At 36.5% G+C, this 24,007-nt stretch overlaps 1 protein-coding gene across 1 annotated transcript in view; it reads right to left on the reverse strand.

Annotated features, from left to right (window-relative positions):
• Positions 1–7,221: 7,221 nt before the first annotated feature.
• Positions 7,222–24,007, reverse strand: part of GPATCH2 (G-patch domain containing 2) — a 186,683-nt gene continuing 169,897 nt past the window's right edge. Inside the window, exons 9-10 of the mRNA XM_062210351.1 lie at positions 21,812–21,900; positions 7,222–9,146 (exon numbers count right to left, since the gene is read on the reverse strand). Of these exons, the coding sequence (XP_062066335.1) occupies positions 8,926–9,146; positions 21,812–21,900 (310 nt within the window). The 3' untranslated portion in view covers positions 7,222–8,925. The remainder of the gene's footprint in view (positions 9,147–21,811; positions 21,901–24,007) is intronic.

Consider the following 24,007-nt stretch of genomic DNA (forward strand, 5'->3'; position numbering starts at 1 on the left):
ATAGACGTTGTCTGTTTCCATCTTTGTTCTCTCTGCTTCTGTTTCATTCCTTTTTCCCCACTCACAGAATTTTTCTCTGCTTCTGTTTTTCAATGGCTCTTCTCTTCAGGAAACCAGTCACACCAAGTCAAACCCATCTCTTATTCCGAATTCTAAATTCCTAGGAATTTTCTTTGGCAGCAAGTTGGAGAGTGGTAACGTCCAGAACACTTGTTAGAAAAGGAGATCTTGGGCACATGATCCAATAGGGTCATGGATGAGGGCAAAGGTTTGGTGATTTCTTATACTGGTCCTTCTAGCAAAGTTTTTTCAATTGCACTCTTAGCCTCAGGTGTCTCTGAGTGCAGTGTTTGAGAATGTCAATTTTTTAAGTGCAAGGGATCAGTTGGTAGGCACTGTTTTCTAATATGCTCTCAAAAAGACTTCATGAAAAGACAAAATTTCAGCCTAAGTATCTTTAATAAGTATTCCCTCTAAAAACATTTTTCAAACATTAACTTTTCTTAATGTCTTGGGTATACTGCACTCTCCAGTGGGGTTGGGCTACTAATCTCAAGCTCTTGGTTCTAGGACATAAGCAGAAGAACAGGGAGAGCCCTACTTGGTTCCAGAGGCCATGGTAGGGATGGATGGTGGTTCTTAGATATTTGGCATTCTGCTAGTAGATTATTCATTGAGTTCAAGTGGTTGAACTTTGTACTTTTGAGTTTATAGGTTGTAGCTTGGTACAGTTTAAAAAACCCATTATCACTTAGTCATCCAAGGTTTTTTTTTTTCTTTCTTTTTTTTTTTTAAAGCTTTATTTTTATTAAAAGCAGAGTTAGAAAAGAGACACAGAAGTATTTTCCACCCACTGGTTCACTACCCAAATGGCTGCCACGGCAAGGGTTCGGCCAGGCTGAAGCCAGGAACCAGGAGCTTCTTCTTGGTCTACCAGACAGGGCAGGAGCCCACAGACCTGGGCAACCCTCTGCTGCTTTCCCAGATGCATTAGCAGGGAGCTGGATGGGAAGTGGAGCAGCTGGGACTCAAACGGTACCCATAGGGATGCCAATGCCGCAGATGGTGGCTTAATCCACTATGCCATAGCTCTAGCCCTCAAAGTTTCTTTTTTAATAGTATGTTTATCACTGCCTACAAAAATAGGAAGATGGCTTATTATGACTATCTTTATAGGGACCCATTAACAAAGCATGTGTGTTCACATTCCTTTCCAATCCTGTTCCTCTGACCTTTTAGGAAGAAGAGTAACAAGAACAATTTTTCACTTTATTAGAAACAGAAAAAGAAAAGGTATTTAATTTAAAGCACCTACTATGTGTCAGCCACTGTGCTGGGGTATTTAATATGCATTATTTCAGTAAATCTTCATGAGGTAGTTAATTTTTTTTTTTTTTTTGACAGGCAGAGTGGACAGTGAGAGAGAGAGACAGAGAGAAAAGTCTTCCTTTTTCTGTTGGTTCACCCCCCAGTGGCTGCTGTGGCCGGCACGCTGCGGCTGTCATACCACGCTGATCCGAAGCCAGGAGCCAGGTGCTTCTCCTGGTCTCCCATGTGGGTGCAGGGCCCAAGCACTTGGGCCATCCTCCACTGCACTCCTGGGCCATAGCAGAGAGCTGGTCAGGAAAAGGAATGACTGGGACAGAATCCGGTGCCCCAACCGGGACTAGAACCTGGGGTGCCAGTGCCGCAGGCGGAGGATTAGCCTAGTGAGCTGCAGCACCAGCCTGAGGTAGTTAATGTTATGACATAACATTACTACTTATGAATTCAGCAAAGGAGCCTGAAATGTGCAAGACTGGTCCCAAATCAAAGTGTTAGGGCTGATTTGATACCAGCTAGGAGTAACACCAATGCCTCTGCTTTTTAGATCACATTATGTCAACATACACACAAAGGGGGCTACTGGCACATCCTAACTGTCATTCTTCAAGGAGCAGCTCCAATCTCAGCCAGCCATGCAGGCTTTGCTGACATTCCTTATATTTTTTTTCTCTGCTCCTTTATTCAATACTTATAAACATATTTTATTATCCTAAAAATTTTTCTGAAATTGAGACACATATTGTTGTGAGTGGTGGATAATAACTTGGCAGTTTTTTCATTTTTGTTTCTTAATGGCACACAAAATTAAATGCATCTTAAAATTGCTAGCCTGTTTGATTAAGTGAAATATGATATATGCTGCTTTGATACTGAACAGTGGATGTGTCCTGTTAAAATCACATGGCAGAAATAGTTAGTGCTCATTAAATATCCACATGCTTGCCTACTGGCTGCAGCTTCTTTGCTACTCTCCTGTGCCCATGTGGCCAGGTCTGGCCAGTGGATCACGAACAGAGGTGACATGTGTTCCCTCAGGCCCAGTGTCTCTTCTGTTCGCTTTTCCTCGTCACTGCAAACTTGGGAGCCAACAGGTATTAAATACTCATTTATTTCACAGGCGTGCAGTAATATACACTCACCTGACAACTGGACCATGAAGACTCCTTCTGCTGGGCTCCTCCTACGCAAGACTCATTACTTTACACACCTGACACTAAGCAGTGGCCCTGGGGGGCTGCTCCCTGCTTGTATGCTTTTCATCTCTCTGCTTTTCATTACCTGTGCTCTCAGCTAAACATCCAGAGGCAGCAAGCATTCCTCTATGATACCCTGGCTGGGGATGGGGGTGGGGAAGAGAAATAATCTAAAAAAGAGGAACACATGGGGAAACTCTGGATTTCTCATCTTCACATATTTGCTAAGATGCTAGAGGTGACCATGTAGGAACATGAGCTTCGGAATACTTAGCGATTCCACTAAGCTGGAAATATTTCAGCACAGGCCCACTGGCTTTCTGAGAAGCATGCAGGAGAGGCCGGTCCCCAGAACACACCAGCTCTCAAGCTTCACCCATCCTTTTGCGAGTGTACTTTTGGATTTACTTTTTGTGTTATCTCTGGAGAATCTCCTTGGTGGAAACGCCTTGTGGTATTGCCCTGAATTTGAAAAAGTGAAGAGAAAGACGGTTTACTTTGATGTAATCAGATTCTCGGAAATTTAATCCTATATCCTATTTATGGCTGAGCTGGCCATTCAAAATTAAAATGAACCTTTCATCCGTGTGTATCATAAATGGGCATTTATCAGGATTATATGATTTTGCAATCCATCTGAATACGTAACCAGAATTTGTTTTCTTCCCGTTTCCCTATGTAATTACCATGCAACAATAACAAAAGTGACATGTTTGAAGAACAGATAAAATGCTGTAAATTGGCCGGTAATGGTGATATTTCCTCATCTTCTGAAAAACCCATTTATTCTCTCTCAACAAATCAAGGCATTGTCAGCCCATACTCATCTTGTGGCCAGAGGGGCTCCACCAATTTCTGGATGTAAGCGAGTCCTGGAATGCAGATGAGGCCCACTAACGAAGGCTTTCAGCACAAGCAGCTGGTCTTTGCTTGCCTCAATTTCTAAATCATCCATAATGGGGCCAAGACCTCCCAAGCACTAAAAAGAGCGAGCTGACATGCTGGACAAACTGTTAATTTTTTCCTGAAGAAGCTGCTATATTGCACATCTGTCACTGAGGCGCAGACAATTACTCACTGAGTCGGGGAAAAAAAATCTGCCGTGTGTTTCTAGCTGAGTTGTTAAGGGACCTAATGGAGAAAGACAATGGCATGGGAGTCAAAAGAGGCTGGTTCCTGTGTGCTCGGCAATTGTTTCTTCATTTTGGAAGGCTATCTTGTGATATTAAAATATGTGGAGTAGCCTAAGAAGTGTTATGGAAAAGAACAGGAAAGAAATTACATGTGGTACAATAAAAAGATAGATGTATGACGACATAGGAGGGTCAAAAAATAAAGCCTCACAGACTATGCACCATCGGACTTACTGCAGAGACCTGAAGATGCGAGAGCCAGTGTATTAGAAATATCGTGGCTTTGTACTTTTAGTTTCTCACCTTGTGTATGTAATGTAGGTTACCTCTGTTGTTTCCACAGTGAACTGCAGCCGTCAATGAGGAACTTCAGAATCACAGATTGGCCACAAATTCAAGTAACGGAACCTGTATCTTACCCCTCCCTCCCCCTTCCAAGTCATCTGCTTTATTCTAACTGAAATGTTGGCATTTGAAGAAATTCACTTTAATAGGGGATATGAGCATTTGCTTTTGGGAAGCAAGTATTAAATGGGTTAACATTACAAATCTCATTCTTTCTGCTTTTCTTAAAAGAATGCTGCTTTCAGGAAGAAATGAACATTTCTTAGAAATTTACTAGGAAGAAGCAAACAAAATGGTTTTGACTATTTTCCTTTTTTAGGAAACTGCTGTAAGACAGTCATATCTCTTCCATCTTACTAGCTGAGAAATGAAGCATTATATACCCTCTTAAAATGCTTTAGATTTATTTTCAAAGTTCACCTTAATAGGAAGCAAGAAACCCTACAATATTTAAAAAATAACCTTTGCCCACTTCATTCTTAAAAAATTAAGGAGTAAACACAGGACATTCTGACAATGCAACGAGTGAGGTCTGTGCATCTGAGAATGATTTAAACTATCTGACAATCCCAAGATAGGAGACAACTCTAATGTACAGATAAAACTACAAGTGGCAACAGTAGATCATACTCCTGGTAGTTAATGGCACTGACTCACTGGAGTCAAATCTGGATCTACTTAAGATGTCAGGTGTATAAAGTAATGATTCTTTGCTTAGGAGGAACCCAGCAGAAGGAGTCTTCATGGTCCACTTGTCAGTTGAGTATGTATTACTGCACGCCTATGAAATAAATGAGTATTTAATACCACTGGATAAAAAAAGGAACACATACTAATATAACTCTACTCAATATTTTGGAAGAAAAGATAAAATTGAATCAACATAAAGAGTGAAATGCTTCTTCTAGCAATTAAAACAAAATTTAGCACATTCATGACAATTACAAAACATCTAAACTACCCAAGTAACTTCATGAGAGGCTCTGGTTCCAGCAGGAAACAGAACGAATGTGACACATGTGACTGTGATTGATCTTTAAGTAACTTGAGAGAAAACCCTGAATAACAATCATAAATCCTGGAGTGGAAAGAAAACTTAAGCCAACTCTTATGTACAGATAAAATGAAAAGTGGCACAGCAGATCATACTCCTGGCAGTTACTGTCAGTAACCAGTCTAGCCCAGCTTCAGAGAAAACAAACAAGAAAATGTGGCAATGCAGGTCACGGTTCACTATGAATAAATTTGTGAGTCAAATAAGTTTACCAATTTCTTTCTCTAACTTCTTTTGAAATATTGAAAATTTCCAAGACTTAAAGATAACAATGATTTTACTGCACTATTTAATATTGCCGATGGGCAGTACATTTTAAAAAAAAACTAAAGGTACTTTCAACTCTATTTTTTCTTGTTTTTAACTTTTTTTTTTTAACTTTAAGGTAAGAAGGAAATATTTCAAGTATAAAGACAAGGACCACTTATAAATTACACTCTCAAACATTGCTTTATTCTTTCATTATGTGTTGTACTGTTAATAATCGCTTACTACCAAAAGAAAAAAAAACTAGAGAAAAATCCAAAATATTCTTTGCTAACAACTTCATTTTACAATACCAATTTAGATCACTTTTCTCTTTGAAAGACAAAATACAGGTGAAAATGATTTTAAAAAGCATGTCACCAGTGATTTTTCTCTTTGCTTTCTGCTTAAAATGAAACGTACTGAAGAGAAGCAATTGTCAGTTCAATTAATTACAAGAATAACAATTTGAAAGGTTAAAATAAATGTTCATAAAATGCAATATTTTGCAATCATGACTGTACATGGTAGACATATGTGCACAGAAGATACCCCTCTATGTACACATTATGCATATCTTTAACCCATTGTCTTAACTTCGGCTTAACTCATACTACATATGAGTTATAAAATCTATGCATTCAAATCACTGATACCATTAATTGGCAACTTTTAGTTAGCAATGAATCTCCTTCTAAAGAGCTGCCATACCATTTAGAAATAAAGGCAAACAAACCTGAGGGGAATGTAACCTTAAAAATTGTATCTGGGGAGAAGGAAGGAAGGAAATGACTAAAGCAAACAGCCTAATCAATATCAAGCACAACAAATACATAAAAGAAAAAAGTCAAATTGCTAAAGCAGCCATGCTCAGCCTCTCTAAGGTATCGCAGGAATGGGTAACTTGGATAGTACGGGAGAGACCTATGCACTCTCAAAAAATGTAGCATAACCAATGGGTTTGATGTGAGATATGAGATACTGCGGAATAGAAGAGCAGCTTTACAAGAGAGCAGAGGAACTACCTCACACCTTTTTTAAGGACATGTGAATAAATGAGATATTCTAAATCATGAGCTCCATTGGATACTTTGGGCTCTAAGGGTGCAATAAATGGGAATATTAACTATAACGATATGTAAATAATAACTCTGTAGGCTTCATATCTAAAAGGACATTTGATTTACATTAAAAATTCCTTATTTTAATTGTGAGTATGTATTTCTTCAATTAAGTTTAGGAACAACCAGAACATCAGGTTGGCACTGATTTTTCTCAATGGCTGAATGTGAAGGCATATCTCTAAGAAGTATGGGGGAAGCTTGGGATGTTGTCACTTCTCTAAGTGTTGCTTCATACATTCTGTAGAGTTTAACACATAAAAGGAATACGAAATATTTTAAGTTCTCTGGTAAGCCATATTTGTAGGCTCCTGGTATCAAGATTAAGAAATTTTCTTTTTGCAGAAAATATGAAGATGAATTTTGGGGTGTGTTAGAGAAGCCAAGTAAACTCCTTAGAGGGGTTGCATTTGAACTTTGGTTTAACTCATACTACAATATGAGTTATAAAATCTATGATTTCAAATCACACCCATCCAGAAAGGCAATCAAAAAAACCCTTCATAAAGACTGAATATTTCATTAAGGAGTTCCCCCATAGTAGCTTGGGAAATGCAATGCTTTTCTTCACTGTGCAAGTTTTACATTCATTGGACATGATGGAGTAAAAAGAATTGCCAAGTCCTCGGGAGTCTTAAAACAGTCTCACAATGGTATCATCGTTTGTTACCAGTTGCTCAGCATTTGACTTTTTGAAATTCTAGGAATTTAGAACTTCAGGCTTTGGAGAAAAAAAAACAAAAAAAAAAAAACAAAAACGAAAACAAAATAAAGCTTTTGAATAGATCTTAGAACACAATACATTATCATAAAGAAATTTTAAAATCGGAATATAATCTCCCCTCTTTCCCCCTCTTCATAGACAGAACATTTAAAAAATCATTAAAAATGGCAATTTTCTAAGTGACAAGCTTGAAAAAAATTAATCACATAATATGGTTACCACAGGGTTACTTTATCTCATAGGAATGCTTCAAAAAAGCAACTCATCTGCTATTCTACAGTCCCTTAACCAATCTTTCCTCTTATAACCATACCTCTAGAAAAGAAAGTAATTCTTACAACAAATGTGTGCATTTGGTAAACCAGCAAGGCTTCAAATTGTTTCAAATTCAAACTTCCCCCTCCCTAGTTGGCAGTCATTTATTTAGGGACCACCTGAGAAACTTTAATTAAATGTATAAACTTCCTTTACTGCCTTGTAAGAATTCTTTTGGGGATTTAAAAAATTCAAAAAACCCATGAGAATGATGTGATATTACATATGTAATCTCAATCTTTACCCAACCAACATAGGTCACTATAAATACAACTGTTATCGTTAATAGTTATTAATAATGAAATTCTTGGTAATGAAGATAACAAATCACTTCATCTAAACCAAGAGCAATTTAGAATTTCTGACAGGAAGTAACTGATCCAGCAATCACTCAATCTTTGGCACATGATGATAAGGACTTGTTTTGTTTTGTTTTAGAGGAATAGCTTACATCTCATTAAGCGCAAATTAGTTCTGTGCACTCCCTCTGTTCATCTCTTAAATGGGTTGGGCCATTGTGAGAAATTTGAATTCTTGAGAGAGTCATTTTTAAATCTTCAAATGAATTTATTCAATATTCTAACAACTTAGTCCAATGATTAAAATCAAAACTCAGTTTAACGCATTTGAGTTGATCTTAAAAAAATATCAACTTTGGGAAGAAAGAGGTAGAAGTAAGTCTGGGTTAATAGAGTTTACAGTTTAGTAATGGTGAATTTAAAAAATACATTTTTTATAAATGTACTTATACATTTAGATAACTATTTTATGTTCTAAATGAGGTAAAATTTATATTATCTGCATTAATGTTGAGGGCACTGTGGTGATAACAATGAAGAGGTTTACTTTGTCAAAATGTCTGAGGGAAATATTAATGCTGCTTATCAACTGTGAACTTCATCCTACATTGTCCAAAGATAGAAAATTAATGGGTAAAATACTGGGAAAAAATCCTTATGAGAAAACCAAATTCAAGGGATATGAAAATTGTCAAGCCTTTCGAACAAAGATTTGCTTAGGACTTCACTGATGGGATAATAGGTTTTTTTGGGTTACAACAAGTAATGAGGCTATGAAGCATCATCCTTTCAGGCCGGCTCCATTTTAAAAAACTGTGGATGTGCTCACGTTTGCCTGGATCACACTCATGCATGAATCAAGCAAAGCATTAGAAGGTACTGAAAGATGAGATCAAAATAAGTAAGAGGAATGAGCAGCTCTTTATACCAAGAAATAACTCAAAAAAAAAAAAAAAAAAAAGAAGGGGAGAGGTTTTCACTTTAGCACCATGAATTGTGATGAAATCCCAGTTCTAACACTGTGGCAGTACTGTGTGCAGTTAGGAAGCTAGAGTGATGATATTGAGGAAATGCAGACTTCTGCTTCAAAAACAGAAGCACGTTGTAATTTAAGGACAACAGGACCTAATGAATAACAAGTGCAAAGCATTTCTTCTTTGCCTTTCTTCTTAGGTGGATTTTCCTGAATTGGGGGTCGTAGTTACAGGAGCGTTTTTTGGTAGAGGAAATCCAAGTCCTAAGCCTTTTGGCCTCTGCATGGCTTGAATGGGCTCAGAGATCCCTTTGCCGTCTCGTCCAAGGCCTGATCCAGGCATCCAGCCCATATTCTGAAGCATTCGGTTTCCAATGTTGTTTTCTAGGATTGGTTGGGCATTTTCACCCACAAGTCCTGAAATGAAAAAGTGATAATTGTGCATCAGAAGGAACACAGTTGAAGATCTTAGGATATGAAAACCACATGCTTGAAACATTTTTTTTTTTTTTCAAAAAGGTACCAAGGAGGGTCGTTTCTTCATCTTTGAAAACACACACAGTAGTCAGATCAATGTAAGAAAGATCTTGCTTAGAATTTCATTTCCACCACTTTGAAGCAGGATAAATTATTTAAGACCCTCTGAGCTTTTGTTTTCTCATCTGTAAAAAGTAGGTATACTACACCATACACTGCTTATCTCACAGAAAGTAGTACTATCAGATGAGATCATGAATGAGTGGTCTTCTACAAGTTCATGGAAAATGGATATTATGAAAAAAATGATCCATGGATTTTAAAATATATTTGCAGCAAAATAGATTCCATTGTTTCTGATTTTTTTTTTGAAGTACCTCAATATGTAAAGGTAATTGTCAGTAAATTGTGAAGTACTCTACAAATGGATATTTTTTCTTTCTATTACAATTAAAGTCTCAGTGAGTAATTCTGAAAATCACTAACTTATAGCATAATATCTTACATTTGCCCAGGACTTTGACATTCAGCAAAACCAAATTCAAACTAAACCAAAAGCACTACTGATGGCATTCTAAATTCCTAGGAATTTATATTCTTATAATCCCCTTCTTGTTATTTATTATTCAGTCTGTACACATATGCATCTTTTAGCTCTCTTCTTTCCTTCCAGGTCCATGTTTTAATGAGTATAGAGATGGGTAAGGAGAGGAAAATAATACTGAAATTTAAATATATATGTATATATAAACACACACATATAATGTAAAAACAGATATATATCTCTCACCACATATAAAATAGTCCTTCTTATTTCTTGCTCTTCCTCCTCCTTCTGTCTACCTCCCCTTCTCACCATCTTCATTATTTGGCAAGGAATAGTCTAGTGCTTGTCATGAGAATTAGATAGAGTTGTTGTTTTCTTTTCTTAGCAAAGACACCTGAGAAATGCATCTATTTTTAAGAGTTCTCTTGGGTGACAGTTTCAAAGACAAGTTTTTTTTATTTAAAATTGGATTTTAGGCCCATATGGGAAAAGTTGAGCATATATACTGTTTGATTTTAGGGAAAAACTTAGGAGTATTAAATATTTGAAGTAAGTGAACTGAGAAATTAACAAATATCATACATGTCAAAGAATCACAAGAACCTGAGATCTTTCTTGTAATTGCAGGCACGGACTTGGTCTGTCTGCCCCAGGTACGGTACAGGTTAGTACTCCTTGTTTGGTCTGTATCTGTTCATACTGTAGTGGCAGCAATTAGATTATGGTACAAGAAAAGAATATAGCAAGCAAATCTCGACCTAGCCAGATACAAACAAATAGAACTTTAATTACCAAAGAGCATTTCTTGTGGTTACTTCCTTTCAGAAGACAAAAGTGGTTATCAAATCAACTAGCATTAGAGACTGTGTAGATTAGAAAAAAAGATTAGAAAAGGTAGGTAGTGACTGTATCTTCATATAACCTTTGCTTTAGTGAGAACACATTCAGTCCAATCTCTTCCACCAGGGCTTCTCACAAAAGTGCTGTAGAGCTCTGGAGTTGCACACTTATGGGGATGCAGTGCTTGACTGACATTCCTTCCCTGGGCCTCCAAGGTTAAAGATATCTTACTTTTCAAAGATCTGCATGATGTTTAGTGTACCAGTTGAGCCCTGGGTCTAGCGTACTTGTATTTATGCCCTGAAATGTGGGCTGGATCTTCCTACAAGGAGGCTTAGATGGGCAGCTTTTGACAAGACTGCTCACTGCTTTCCAAAGCTTGTGAGTCACATGTCTTTCTAGGACCAACCTAGACCTCCCCGCCGCCCCCCATTGACCTTTTCTATCATCACATATTTCCTCCCTGACTCAGGATTATGACACTGCACATACCCAGCAACAACAACAACAAAAGTTGAGAACTTCTGTCCCTTCTGTCCCTCAGAACTCCTTTTCTGAGCCTATGCTCATGATCGCAGTGGTGACACAGACAGAAAAATCCTTAAGATTCAGTCACAACAAAAATATTACCTATGGGACTCCAAAGTATTCTAGTGCTCTATTTCTTGGCCTGGGTCATGGCTGCACAAATGGTCAACTAATCATTATTCTTTAAACGTATATATATATATATATATATATATATATATGTCTATGTGTTCTTTGGTATACGTATTTCACAGCAAAAAGTGAAATAATGATGAAAGAACTATTGTTTGTGGAACCAGTAGTATATCTGAAAATTTGTATCTGGCATTCTGGCAAACAGCAGTGGGTTGTTTCTTGTGGTTTTTGACTTGTAAAAGAAGGAAAACTGCAAAGTGTTGGAGATGAGTTTTCTAAGTGTAACTCTAATTTACTACAGAGCAATCATTCATTGATTTGCAGAGCCCCTTATGGGACATTTTGGGATGCTCAATCTTCATTACATTTTAGGAGTGAGAATAGAATGAATCACTGCCATTTGCAAAATTTATTATCGGGAATTAAAGATTAAGTAAACAGTGACTCTGGACACATCAAATGGATTCTTACTTGGAAGCAAGCACTTTAACGTGAAACAGAAAAAAAACATTTCCATTACCTGTAGTTTGAATGGCCATGTCTGAGGTCAAAGAAAATATATTGCATAACATTATTTACTGAGGGCAAAATATGTGTAAATAGAGATTACAGGTAGACAAACTCAAAGAAAAGCCATTTACCAATAAATTTTGTTGAGCAAAAGAGTAATTGAGTTTTTATTTTGAATTTATGTTTAAAGTGACAACCAAGGCAGGCTTCCAAAACATGTAATTTTTGTCAAAACAGCTGCTGATTGGGTATGCTAGGTTCAACAGTGTACCAGCAGTCAGTCTTATAACCCTGAGTTTTTGGTGATGGCCATGAATTAATTCAATTTCATTCGTAAGCTAAAAGCAGATCAGAGGTCTAATGTTGCCATAGGCTACACATCTGTTCACTCACATTTCGGACGCAACAATTTGCAAAAATTCAACTTTAAAATTTAATTTTACGAAAAAAAATAAGGCCAATTAAAAAATTTCTACATAAAACTGCTAAATTATGGTCAATTTTCAGCTCTACAGTTAACAGCAAGTGAAAAGAATTCACTTTCATAATTTTCAAATATTTTGTTTCAATCCAGGGGTGGTCTGACTATTCTCATGTTTATGTTTTTAATATAGGTGGAAACTAACTCATTTCCCCCACCTCTATCTCTTATAATGCTGAGTTCATTTCTCTTCTTTAAAATAAAGTATTGTTTATACTTGAAACAAAAAAGGAAGAAAAAAGTTTAACAGTTAATTCCTCAAATGCTAAAGCTTTCCCCATAGAAACGCAACCTAAAAAAGTCAAAAGTCACAAATACTTCATTTTTCATGGAAGATGATACTAGCCCTACTATTGGTCTCTCATCTGTCTTTTATGAGATTAAAGCGTGGGAGGGGAATAACTCTGTCTCAGCACAGTATATACCATAACCATAATTTCCCCTTCTTCTGCTCTCGCAGTGTTAAATCCTTTAAGTCCTTTCCTAGAACGCTCTTCTGCTCCGGCAGTTTTCACAAAACATAGCCTGCAAACCCTTCTGCATGCTCCCACTCCCAGCCCTGTATGCTGGATCACTTGTTTCTATTACAGCTGAGTAGGTCCTTTCCCTTCAAATCTTCCAAAGAGTATTGTGGAGGGTAATTCACTTGCGTAATTGGTTCAAGAGATGAAAATCTTGTAACGGCCTCTCTTAGCCACTAATCTATCCAGCTGACTGCAAGCCTAATTGGCAGCTTGTTTAGTAATTTGGCTCTGAAAGTGTTGTATTGATGTTGGATCAACAGCCAATGGAAGGGGAGGGGACACATGCTGCCTCCCATATAACAGCGAATGCACTAATATTACGAAGACACTTAGTAGTTTGTGGTCACTCTTTCTTCCCATCTTCTTTTTCTTATCACTTCACTAGCCCACTGAGGGACAGGGCTATTGATATCATTATTAGAGATGTTAGTAAAACAGCAAGTTACTTTCAGTAAACTCATTATGGGACCTCAATTCCATTCTCAATAAGAGGAGAGCCATGATTTTTGAAGATGGTTAATAACTCAAATTTTTGAAGACAGTAACTCAAGGAACAACATTTAGTATAATTTGAGATGTGAGATAGTGGTAGATGCTACTATTTGTCAAGGGCTTTAATTTTTTAATACAGTAAGAAAAACTCACTAATTCAGACTACTTTGTATTTTATCTGCCACATTGCAGATATTTCTCATATATTTCTTAAAAATAAAGTAAGTTCAAATAGTTAGTTGCAACAATGGCAATTCAAAGAAACCAGCATCTATTTTCTAGAAAAGGAAAATGTGGTCTACTATTGACATATTTGGAGAGGGGAGTGTTCTTATAAAGAAATATTTTGTTGTAAAACATATATTTATCATGGAATGATCATCAAAGCCAAAAAAAAAAAAAAAATACACCTTAGGGCCGGCGCCCTGGCTCACTTGGCTAATCCTCCACCTGCAGTGCCGGCACCCCAGGTTCTAGTCCCGGTTGGGGCGCTGGGTACTAGTCCCAGTTGCTTCTCTTGCAGTCCAGCTCTCTGCTGTGGCCCAGGAAGGGCAGTGGAGGATGGCCCAAGTGCTTGGGTCCCTGCACTCGCATGGGAGACTAGGAGGAAGCACCCGGCTCCTGGCTTCGGATCAACACAGTGCTGGCCGTGGCGGCCATTAAGGGAGTGAACCAAAAGAAGGAAGACCTTTCTCTCTGTCTCTCTCTCTCTCACTGTCTATAACTCTAAAAAAAAAAAAAAAAAAAAAAAAAAAAAACTTAAAAATCTGTTACCCTAAATTTGTAAAGCACAGAAGGGTGAATATTTGCTGTAACATCATCCAGACCATTTGTTTCCTGTCTCCTATGTACCTGGTACAAGGTATCAGCATTCTGTAGGTGATATCCATTATCTCTATTCTTCACAACAACTGTGCTAGGGAGAGGGAATTTAATGATTCTCAAAGAGATGAGCCAAATTGACCTGACCATATAGTGAGTACGGTAGGATTTAACTTTAGTTAAGGTTACTCCAAAAGCCTACACATCTTCTATTACCTGCACTGTCAACTGTTGAGAATTTTTAGTAGAGATAATATTTCAAACAATATTTTTTTATTTATTTTAATTTTTAACAAAAGATATTTATTTATTTATTTATTTATTTATTTGAAAGTCAGAGCTATGGGGAGGAGAGAGAGAGAGAAAGAGAGAGATCAAGGTCTTCTATCTGCTGGTTGCCTCCCAGAAGGCTGCAATGGCAAGGGCTGAGCCAGGCCAAAGCCAGGAGGCAGAAGCTCCATTCAGGTCTCCTATGTGGATTCAGGGGCTCAAGCACTTGGGCCATCTTTCACTGCTTTCCCAGCTGCATTAGCAGGTAGCTGGTTCAGAAGTGGAGCAGCAGAATATGAATCAGTGCCTCTACAGGATGCTGGCATCACAGGCAGTGGCTTTACCTGTTATGCCGTAACACCAGCCCCACAACTGTATTTTAATAGGTTGTTGGGTAATATGTGAATTGCAACACTAACTTCTCTCAATTTATATATGGAAAAAGCATGGTATATATACACTGAAACATTTGGAAAAATTTGAAATAAATAATGTTTATAGTCTTTGGAAATTAAAAAAGTCTCCATTTCTATAATTTCTTTTGATCTTCCTTATCAATAGGAAAGGTGGGGATTAGTGGCCCTATTGTATACATTAAACTGATGTTTAGAGAGGGAGTGTACCTGTCTAAGTCAACTACCTAGTAAGTGTCCCAGTTAGAACATTTACTTAGGGCATCTGAGTGCAAATATTACTTTTCCTATTGACTGAAATAATATAATATTATATCATCAATATGTTATTCTGTCATTTCTTCTGCCACATTTTTGCAACTGACTGAGGTTTTATTCTATTCAGAAACTTTAAATTCTGGAAAAAATTTTAGCAGCTTTAAGCAGTATAGCAAGTCTTACTAAAAAGATTGTTCTGTCTCCTGAAATACCTCAAGATTCATTTTTGCTTGTTAGAATTCTAGCTACTTTCACTTTCTTTGGCTTGTATCTAAATCATACCAAATGTTTTACTTGCATTTACTGTGAATAGCACACACTAGGTTTTGTTCTTTTATCCATTAGGATAATCCCTGAATTAAACTGATGCATTTACTCCATTTACATTTATTGTGATTACTGATAAATTTGTATTTCTTTTTTATCATTTAATGCAATTTTTATATTTGTCTTTATTTTGAGAGGCATGAGAGTGCTTCTGTCTGCTGGTGTACTCCACATATGCTCACACTGGCCAAGGCTGGGCTGGGGCAGGAGCCAGGAATTCAATCAAGGTCTCCCAAATGTATAGCAGGAATCCAAATACTTGGCCATTGGCACTGCCTCCCAGGGTCAGCATCAACAGGAAGCTGGAATCAGGCGTTGGAGCAGGGAATCAGACCTAGACACTCTAATATGGGATGTGATATCTTAACTAGCAAGTTAATCACTAGGCTACAGGCCCACCTCTTAAGGTTATTAATAATGCTTTTTCTATATATTTTTATTTCTTCCTTTCTGACATCTACTAATTGATTATAACAGCTTGGAAACTATACACTGTATTTGTATTATTTTACAAATTACTTTTAAAGAGTCAACATGTCTAACTGACTTATTTCCTCAAATTTTATTCATTACTGTTCAGAATTTTAGTTCCATCTTATTAATCATCTCTATGGTCACTGTCACCACCATCATTACTATCTGTATGCATTCAACATTAGTTTAGCTTTAAGTACATGTTCAACAATCTTCATTGTCTACCATTCCTCCTGATTGCCATTCTTTTCCAAATCAATTATTTTGTTCCACTTAAGGTAAAAAATTTAGTATGCTAGGTCTTTACCTGAAAATCACTTTATTTTATCCTCATTGTTAGGTAATAGCTTAACTGGATATATAACTTAGATTAATCCAGTCATTTTATCTAAGTACTTTGAAACATTATTTCTTATCTTCTAAACTGTACTGCTGTTTTGAAGTTTACTACTTGTATAATTTCATAGTATGGAGTCTATATCTCTTCTGTGGCTATTCTTAAGTTCTTCTCTTTACCTATGGTGTTCTGAAATTTTGTTATATATGTCTAATTATGATTTTATTTATATGTAACATTTCTTCACACAGACTTGGACTTCCTGACTTTGAAGATGCATTTTTTTTTTTAATTTGAGAGACAAAAGGAGAGGGAGAGAGGTAATTTCTTCAGATTTCTCTTAAAATTCACTGTCTTTTGGCTGTACTAAAACTGTCACTTAATCTGTGCAGTTATAATTTTAAGATATTTTCATAGTACATAATACATAATTATTCCTTTTCATTTTTCTAAAAGATTTACTTATATATCTGAGAGGCAGAGTTACAGGGAGATAGGGAGAGACAGAAAGAGAGAGAGAAGGAATTTTTTCCATCTACTTTGGTTCACTCCCCAAATAAAGCCAGGAGCCTGGTGGCAGGGGCCCAAGGACTTGGGTCATCTTTTGCTGCTTTCCCAGGTGCGGTAGCAGAGAGCTAGATCAGAAGCGGAAAGGTTGGGACTCAAACTGGTGCTTAAGTGAGATGCTGGTGTGGCAGGTGACAGGCTTAACCTGCTGTGCCACATGTCGGCTCCTCCTTTTCAGTTTTGAAACTGTTAGTATAACACATTTTTCAGTTTTAGTTTATGAGATCATCTTCAGCAGATTTTTATTTGTGGTGGTTCTGTGAGGTTTGGGTTGAAGGCATGTACCTCCAATGTACATGTGCTTCAGGGATCTGTTTTTATGTCAATATTTTGATGTGATGTAATTTTAAACTCGTGACTCATGAGAGAATAACTTGTTGGTTACAAATTTTAGTAAGTTTTCTATATGGATCCCAGGTAGAAACATTATTTATTTTCCCCTTTTGCAAATAGGTGGGGTTTGTTTCTGCTCTGATCATTTCCCAGGATGGAGCTTCCTGGAAGTTTTGACTTGACAAGGAACCTCACATCCAGATCCCAGACCTGGCTCTCTTCCCATGGGGGCTCTAACAAAAAGATTTCCAGATTTCTGAGATGGGCCACAGTATTTGTGGACATGGGGGTGTGGTCATCGGATCAATTTTAGACCTGAACATTTCTTTGTCTTTCCTGCATTCTCAGCTTTATATCTAAAAAGATGGCATTACATTTTATTCGGCATTTCCAGTTATCCTGTAGTTAAAATCTTTCCTCATTATTTAGTTTGTCATATTGCCAGGAATGACTGTTTTTTTTTTTTTTTTAATACCAGTTTGTAATGTTCCCTAGCATGAATGCTAATGAGACTTGTTCAAGACTACTAAAATGCATAAATAAAAGGAGGTTTGGTGGTGTGTGTGTCTAGGTATGAAGGGTTGTTTATGTCCTAGGCTTTTGCTGTACATTTAGACACTCTGGTTTCAAACTTAGTAATATAGGAATGAATTATCTAGCCTAGTATGTAAGATGTGTGCATCCCACATTGGAGCATCTGGGTTCAAGTCCTGGCTCTGGCTCCCTGCTGATGTAGATCCTGGGAGGCAGCTGTGATGGCTCAACATTGTATTCCCAGCTCCTGGCTCCTGCTCTGCCTTAGCCCCAGCTGTGTAGGCATTTGGGGAGTGACCCAACAAATGGGAGTCTCTGTCTCTCTGTTTTTCTCTGTCTCTGTACTTCACAAAACCAAACAAGACAAAACAAAACCAAAAAAGCTGTAGCCACAAATATCTCAACAAAAATACTTAGATCTTTCAATACCAAATCCTTTGTAAACGGACTTCTCCCTAAAACATAGACCATAACCAATATTGCTATTTTTTAAGAATGTTTATAATATTTCTCCTGTTTTGCTCACTGTTTTTTTTTTCACCTTTACAGGTGACATTTTTCAAACCATTAAATGCATTCTGCTGGCAAACCTTCTAGCTTCAGTAGTTCTCAATTTTATAACAGTAAATCTACATCCTTTGCTACTGAGACCTCCACTATCTTATGGTGTATGACTTTCAGGCAGAGAACAAGCTATACATAAAAAAAATCAATATCTAACCTTATCAATATTCATTTTACTTTGTCAATACAAAATACAAAGGTGAAAGAGCAGTAAATAAGCTAAAGCACTGAAATAAATTTGGTGTTCCTGTCACAATTAATAAATGTTCAACTGATAACAAGGCTGGCTGGTCTGGGGCATTGTAAAGTGGCAAAATTATGCTTCAAAGCTGTTGCTACAAGAAGATCAGAAACATTTTCAGTATCGGCAGGTAAACTGGATCCGATTTTGTGTTCAGTGGGGACTTAGATTTTTTAAAAAAATATTTACTATGAACGTAATATATTATTATTTATCCTTAGGGTCATAAATTATGATATAAACATAGTTTGGGATTATAAATTTAAAATGCCCAGATACAATTTTCTGGCATTCTTTTCTAAAAGTGCTGTTTGTATAATATTTCAAATATCAATTGGAGGGAATTACCAAACCATATTCAAGCTGTCAGTCTTTTAACTCTTACTCCCTGTTTCAAATGAGAGAGCTTTATCTTCCTCTGTATTTTTCCAGCTTAGATTTAATGTTGACTAAAGGCAAAATATATCTCAATTCAATTTAATGTGCTTTCTAAGAGGTCTGCAAGGGCTTGTAAAACAGCAAGAATATTCTTTAAAATAATTCTACATGTGAGCTCAACTTCAGAGGTTTACAAATTATAACAGATTCTTTATTATGTGACTGAGGATATTCCAGAATTTGAAAATTGTAATCTTCAGAGGCAAGATGATCTAGGATCCATAACCTCATTATCAAAGTGTATTTATGCAAAAGCATTTCTTATGTGAATTCAGATAATAATCTTCACCTTAGAGTTGATTCATTAGTGTTAGAAGATATCCTATTTAAAACTGAGAACTTTAAAATAACCTCAATCTCTTCCTCTTTGAGAGAAGCAGTTATGCATAGATTTAAAAAATACATTGAAAACCATAATATCATTCACCTCCTCCAGTACTTTTTGAGTTAATTAAAAATGCATTACACTTCTACAAATTTTATCTTTAAATAAAAATACAGCAGTGTAATAAAAATCCTGACTCTTAAGAGAATCATGACAATTTTGAGATGTAACATCTCAAATATGCTGGTGAAAGTTTATGAAAAAAAGCTATTTTAGGCTAACATTTAATGTTTGTACCCATACTCCATATAGATGCTTTCCTCTGATGTTACTGAGTTGTAACACCAAAACTGCCTGGTAGAAATAATTGTATTACCCACTCTTCAAGCACTGTGCATTTTCCTTCTCACTTCCCGGATGTTCAGAGCGTTTGGACCTGACTCATTGCTGACAGAATGGTGCCTTAGTAGCATGCCTAAGACTGCTCTTGTGCTGTCTTTGCCACTAATGCTTGAATCACTGAAAGGTAAGAGAATTCAGGTGACCATTCAGCTTTAATGGGAACGTTAAAGAATCCTACACCTGCCTTATGAAATATTTGAATGAAAGAACTTATGTATTTGATCTAGAATTGGCTAGATGAGTATATTCTTTATATAGAGATATACTTCTAAAGTGTTTCATGAATATACTGTATTTCTATATATCATAGCTAAATACATCATCTATACAATTCAATGCATATAACAGTGAGTTCAATCAACAAAAACAATAGGACAGTCTCACAAAGAGGCTGTAAGTATGTTATTATGGAAAGAGCATGGGGGTTAGGAATCACTGACCTAAGCTTACATCTCCGCTTCCCATTCAATAATTATATCATCTTAGGTAGCTAGCCTAAACCTGCACCTTAATTTTCTGATCTGTAAAATATTAGCAACATCTAGCTTATAGAGTTATACACCTAAAATTATGAAGTTTCAGGTATATAGCAGGTCCCCAGTAAGTGGTAAATATCACTCTATATAAGCACAAATGTGCTATATACACAAAACATTCCCCAATTCCAAATCCTGAAATTTCATACCACTAGAAGATGAAGAGCAGATATCGTGACTAAATGCATGCCTGTTTAGTGTAGCCCTTTATATGGAATAATTGCATAAGGAATCCTCCGATTTTAAGTAATTCCTGAATTTTTTGGAGCTGAACTATGCAATGCGTTTCCTAAACAGAGAATGTAAGCTTTACATCTTTTACTTCCTTTAAAATAACCAGGCCAACAAAACAGAAATAACAAAAAAGAAAAGAAAGAAAGGGGCCTGCATTGTGGCATAGCAGGTAAAGTCACTGCCTGCAATGCTGGCATCCCATATGGGAGACGGTTAGAGTCTCGGCTGCTCCACTTCTGATACAGCTCCTTGTTAATGTACCTGGGAAAAGCAGCAGAAGATGGCTCAAGTGTTTGGGCCTCTGCCACCCCTATGAGAAACCCAGATGAAGTTCTTGGCTTCCAGGTTTGGCCTGGCCAAACCTTGGCCATTGCAGCCATCTGGGGAGTGAATCAGAAGATGGAAGATCTCTGTCTCTCCCTCTCCCTCTCCTTCTCTCTCTCTCAAATAAATCTTAAAAAAAAAAAAGGCAGGAAAAGGAAAAAAATCTATCTGTATATATATATATATATATATATATTTCTTGTCACTGCTTATTCTATTGATATGGTTCTTATTTTCATAATCTATATTTAACATCATTTTTCTTAGAAAAGATTGTTCAGATGAAAGGAAGTCAAGTGAGAGTTTATAAATCTGGAATGGTTAAGGATCCCAGGCAATAGGCCAAGGTTGTTACTCTTAGTTAACTGACCAAGTATCCACTTTGGCTGCACTTTCTCATAGATTTTGCTACATCATAACCCACCATAGCTAACTATTTTATAATCCTATGTGACTGTGTACATATTAATGCCCAGGTGACTTCCTTCTGTTACTGTGCCTCACTTACCACTGCTCTTGCATTACATATTAATCTTACTCAATATTCCATTACCAAGCACAAGTCTTTACCATTTCCAAACCATGGTTCTCCCAAACCATGCACATAATAAGAATTATATGGTATCAGAATGATAATTTTTGCAGGAGAAATGAGATTTTCTTTTATCCTAAAGCTAATGATGTCTAAATAAGGGAAGGTGAATCTAAGACCACTGGGTGGCCAGGATTAGAAACTAGACTGCCACATGTATAAGCCAAGTTCCCATCTACTACTGCTACATGGGGCACGTGTTTTAAGGCTGCTGCTTTATCTTTTGAATTTTTTACTTATTATCATTTTGTCTATATATGCCTATTTCCCCAACAAGTCCGTAAATTTCCTAAGACCAAAGATATAACCTTTGAAATTTTTGTATCTGTTATTTCTTCACACAAAGTGTTGCATTTGGGCAGGCGTGTAGCAAGTACTTTATTGAATGGCTACCTGGAAAATTTGCAGAAGGAACAGGTAATACAACCTGACACCAAAATCAAATGATTTGTTTTAATTGTTTCTTGCAACTGCACTACTTACGAATTATCTATTTTACACCTGATGATTTATGAACTCTACACTGGAGCTCCACTCCAACACCTCCTTTATTTTACCTGCTGCAGTAGGTCCAGGCAAAGGTGCAGCTTTTCTCCTCCGTTTGATATCTCCCGTGCATAAGGATCCTAAATGCATGCTTGTTTGCCTACAAATAATTATCAGAAAAAACTATTAACAAAGGAGGGAAAAATGACACATAAATACACAGCTTGTATAATCTGAACTTAAATCAAAACATTCTCAACAAAGATGGAGCTGCATAGTAAAACCACCAATCTTGTTTATATCGAAACGTAATTACGTTTGTTGACAAGCGTTCAGCAGCTAAATGCGCCATCATAAATTGTTACTGGAATGAATAATATAAAAGGAATGCTTTTTAATTTTCAAAACTGGCAATCTTTCTGGCTCAACATAAAATCAAGCACTGTTGCTTCTGACAGGAAAATAGCTAAGATTAATTATCTAAAGAGATCACAATATTGTTGCTAGGTTATCAATTGGTTACTAATGCTTTACTGTCAGAACAACATTTATTACAGGAAAAGTATGATCAATTTCTTTTAGGATATTATGCAGCAGTGAATTCTTTTAAAACATTTAAAATAAATGGAAGGAAAGTGATGTTTCCCCTTATAACTCATCTCATTAGAATTCTTTAATTAATTATTTACTAACTAGGTGAGAAAATGTAATTTGAACACATTGATGCTCGTCTACTGCTACCGAGTAGTCTAACATGATACTGGAGTATCTTTGGAAAGCCATGATACATCAGATCTGAGAATGGACCTTCAGATATCTTGGAATCAGTTACAGTTAGATTATTCTGTCTACTCTTTGTCTCCTACATTAAAGAGTTTTGTAAAAACAAGAAATGGGCCAACTGGAAATCAAAAAAGACTAAAAAAAACAAAAACAAAGGAAAGGATTTAAAAGTCTTCAAATTTTCAAACTATGGAAGGATCCTGTGTTTGTTTCCTGGTTCATAATTTTTGATGTGGGTTTGGGTTAGGACCTAGGGATCATGAAGCAGAGATAAATGAAGCATGGTTACTACAGTACAAGTTCTTTCAGTAATATACTGATATAGCTGATTTCCTGGTGTTTTCAAGTATCCAACTTGAAAATAACCATATTATTACACAGAATATAAAAGCCAAGCTATATATATGAATATCTGTACTACACACATACATCAGAGGTTTTAATATAGTGAAAAATTAGTACTGGGTTGTGGAGGCACAAAGTCAAGTCACAATGACCAACCTGGATAATCCAAGGGATGAGCATTTAAATAAAATATGCCGTGAGCATCTATCAATGTAGCTTAACAATAAATGGAGACTTCTCTTGAAATTTTTAACAATTATAATAGTGCTACAGAGAAGACAAATTCCTTTGGTGCCAAGTTAGTTCATCCCCTTATTCATCAAGCATTTATCAGTAGTACTATAAACTTAGATTAAAACACTACAGTGGTGGTGAAAATGGGAAGAACAGGAAGAGGAGATGGAGGATACAAAGGGTATGGATCATTTAAATTCTATTATTGGAAAAATTTAAAGTTTGAGTGGGAAAATAAAATCATAAATATGTGAAATAAATAAGGACAGTGTTGGTGGTGGCACGCACAGCCAACTTTAAAAACTACTACTAGAGATAGCATTATTTAGTCCTTACAACAATTCTAAACATATTGCACTGAATATATATCTTTTGCGAGTGTGTGTAGGAAAAATTTCAATGAGAAAACTATACCTTTGGAGTAAACCCTTCCAGTCATCTTATTCTAATTCCATGGGAGCTACTTTACAACTTCAGGTTGCAGATAACTGAAAGTAATGAGAAATAATTCTGTATATAGAAATGCAAATTAATTCTGTCTTGAGGAAGGACAGATATCCTTCCGTTGAGAAGCCCAGTTTTATGTCCATTTTCATGTTCATTTCAATATTCCTTTACTCCTTATAAAATATTGTGCTTCCCTGACTTCTCCTTTGAACCTGTTGTAATATCTGCCTAGTTCTTTCTTTAATTAATGAGTTAACAAACTTTAACATGTAACAATTTTATATCTGAGTAAGAGCTGTGAATTTATCTTTTTGTACAAAATGATTCTATCTCATCATTCATGAAATCTCTTAGTGAAGACCGGAGTAAAGTGTATCTTAGCACAACATATACCAGACAGGCTAAGACACCAGGAAAAACTGACGAGGAAGGGAAAGTACCCTTTTTGAAAACAGGAA

This window comes from Lepus europaeus, chromosome 14 (genome assembly GCF_033115175.1).
Source record: "Lepus europaeus isolate LE1 chromosome 14, mLepTim1.pri, whole genome shotgun sequence".
Classification (NCBI taxonomy): Eukaryota; Metazoa; Chordata; class Mammalia; order Lagomorpha; family Leporidae; genus Lepus; species Lepus europaeus.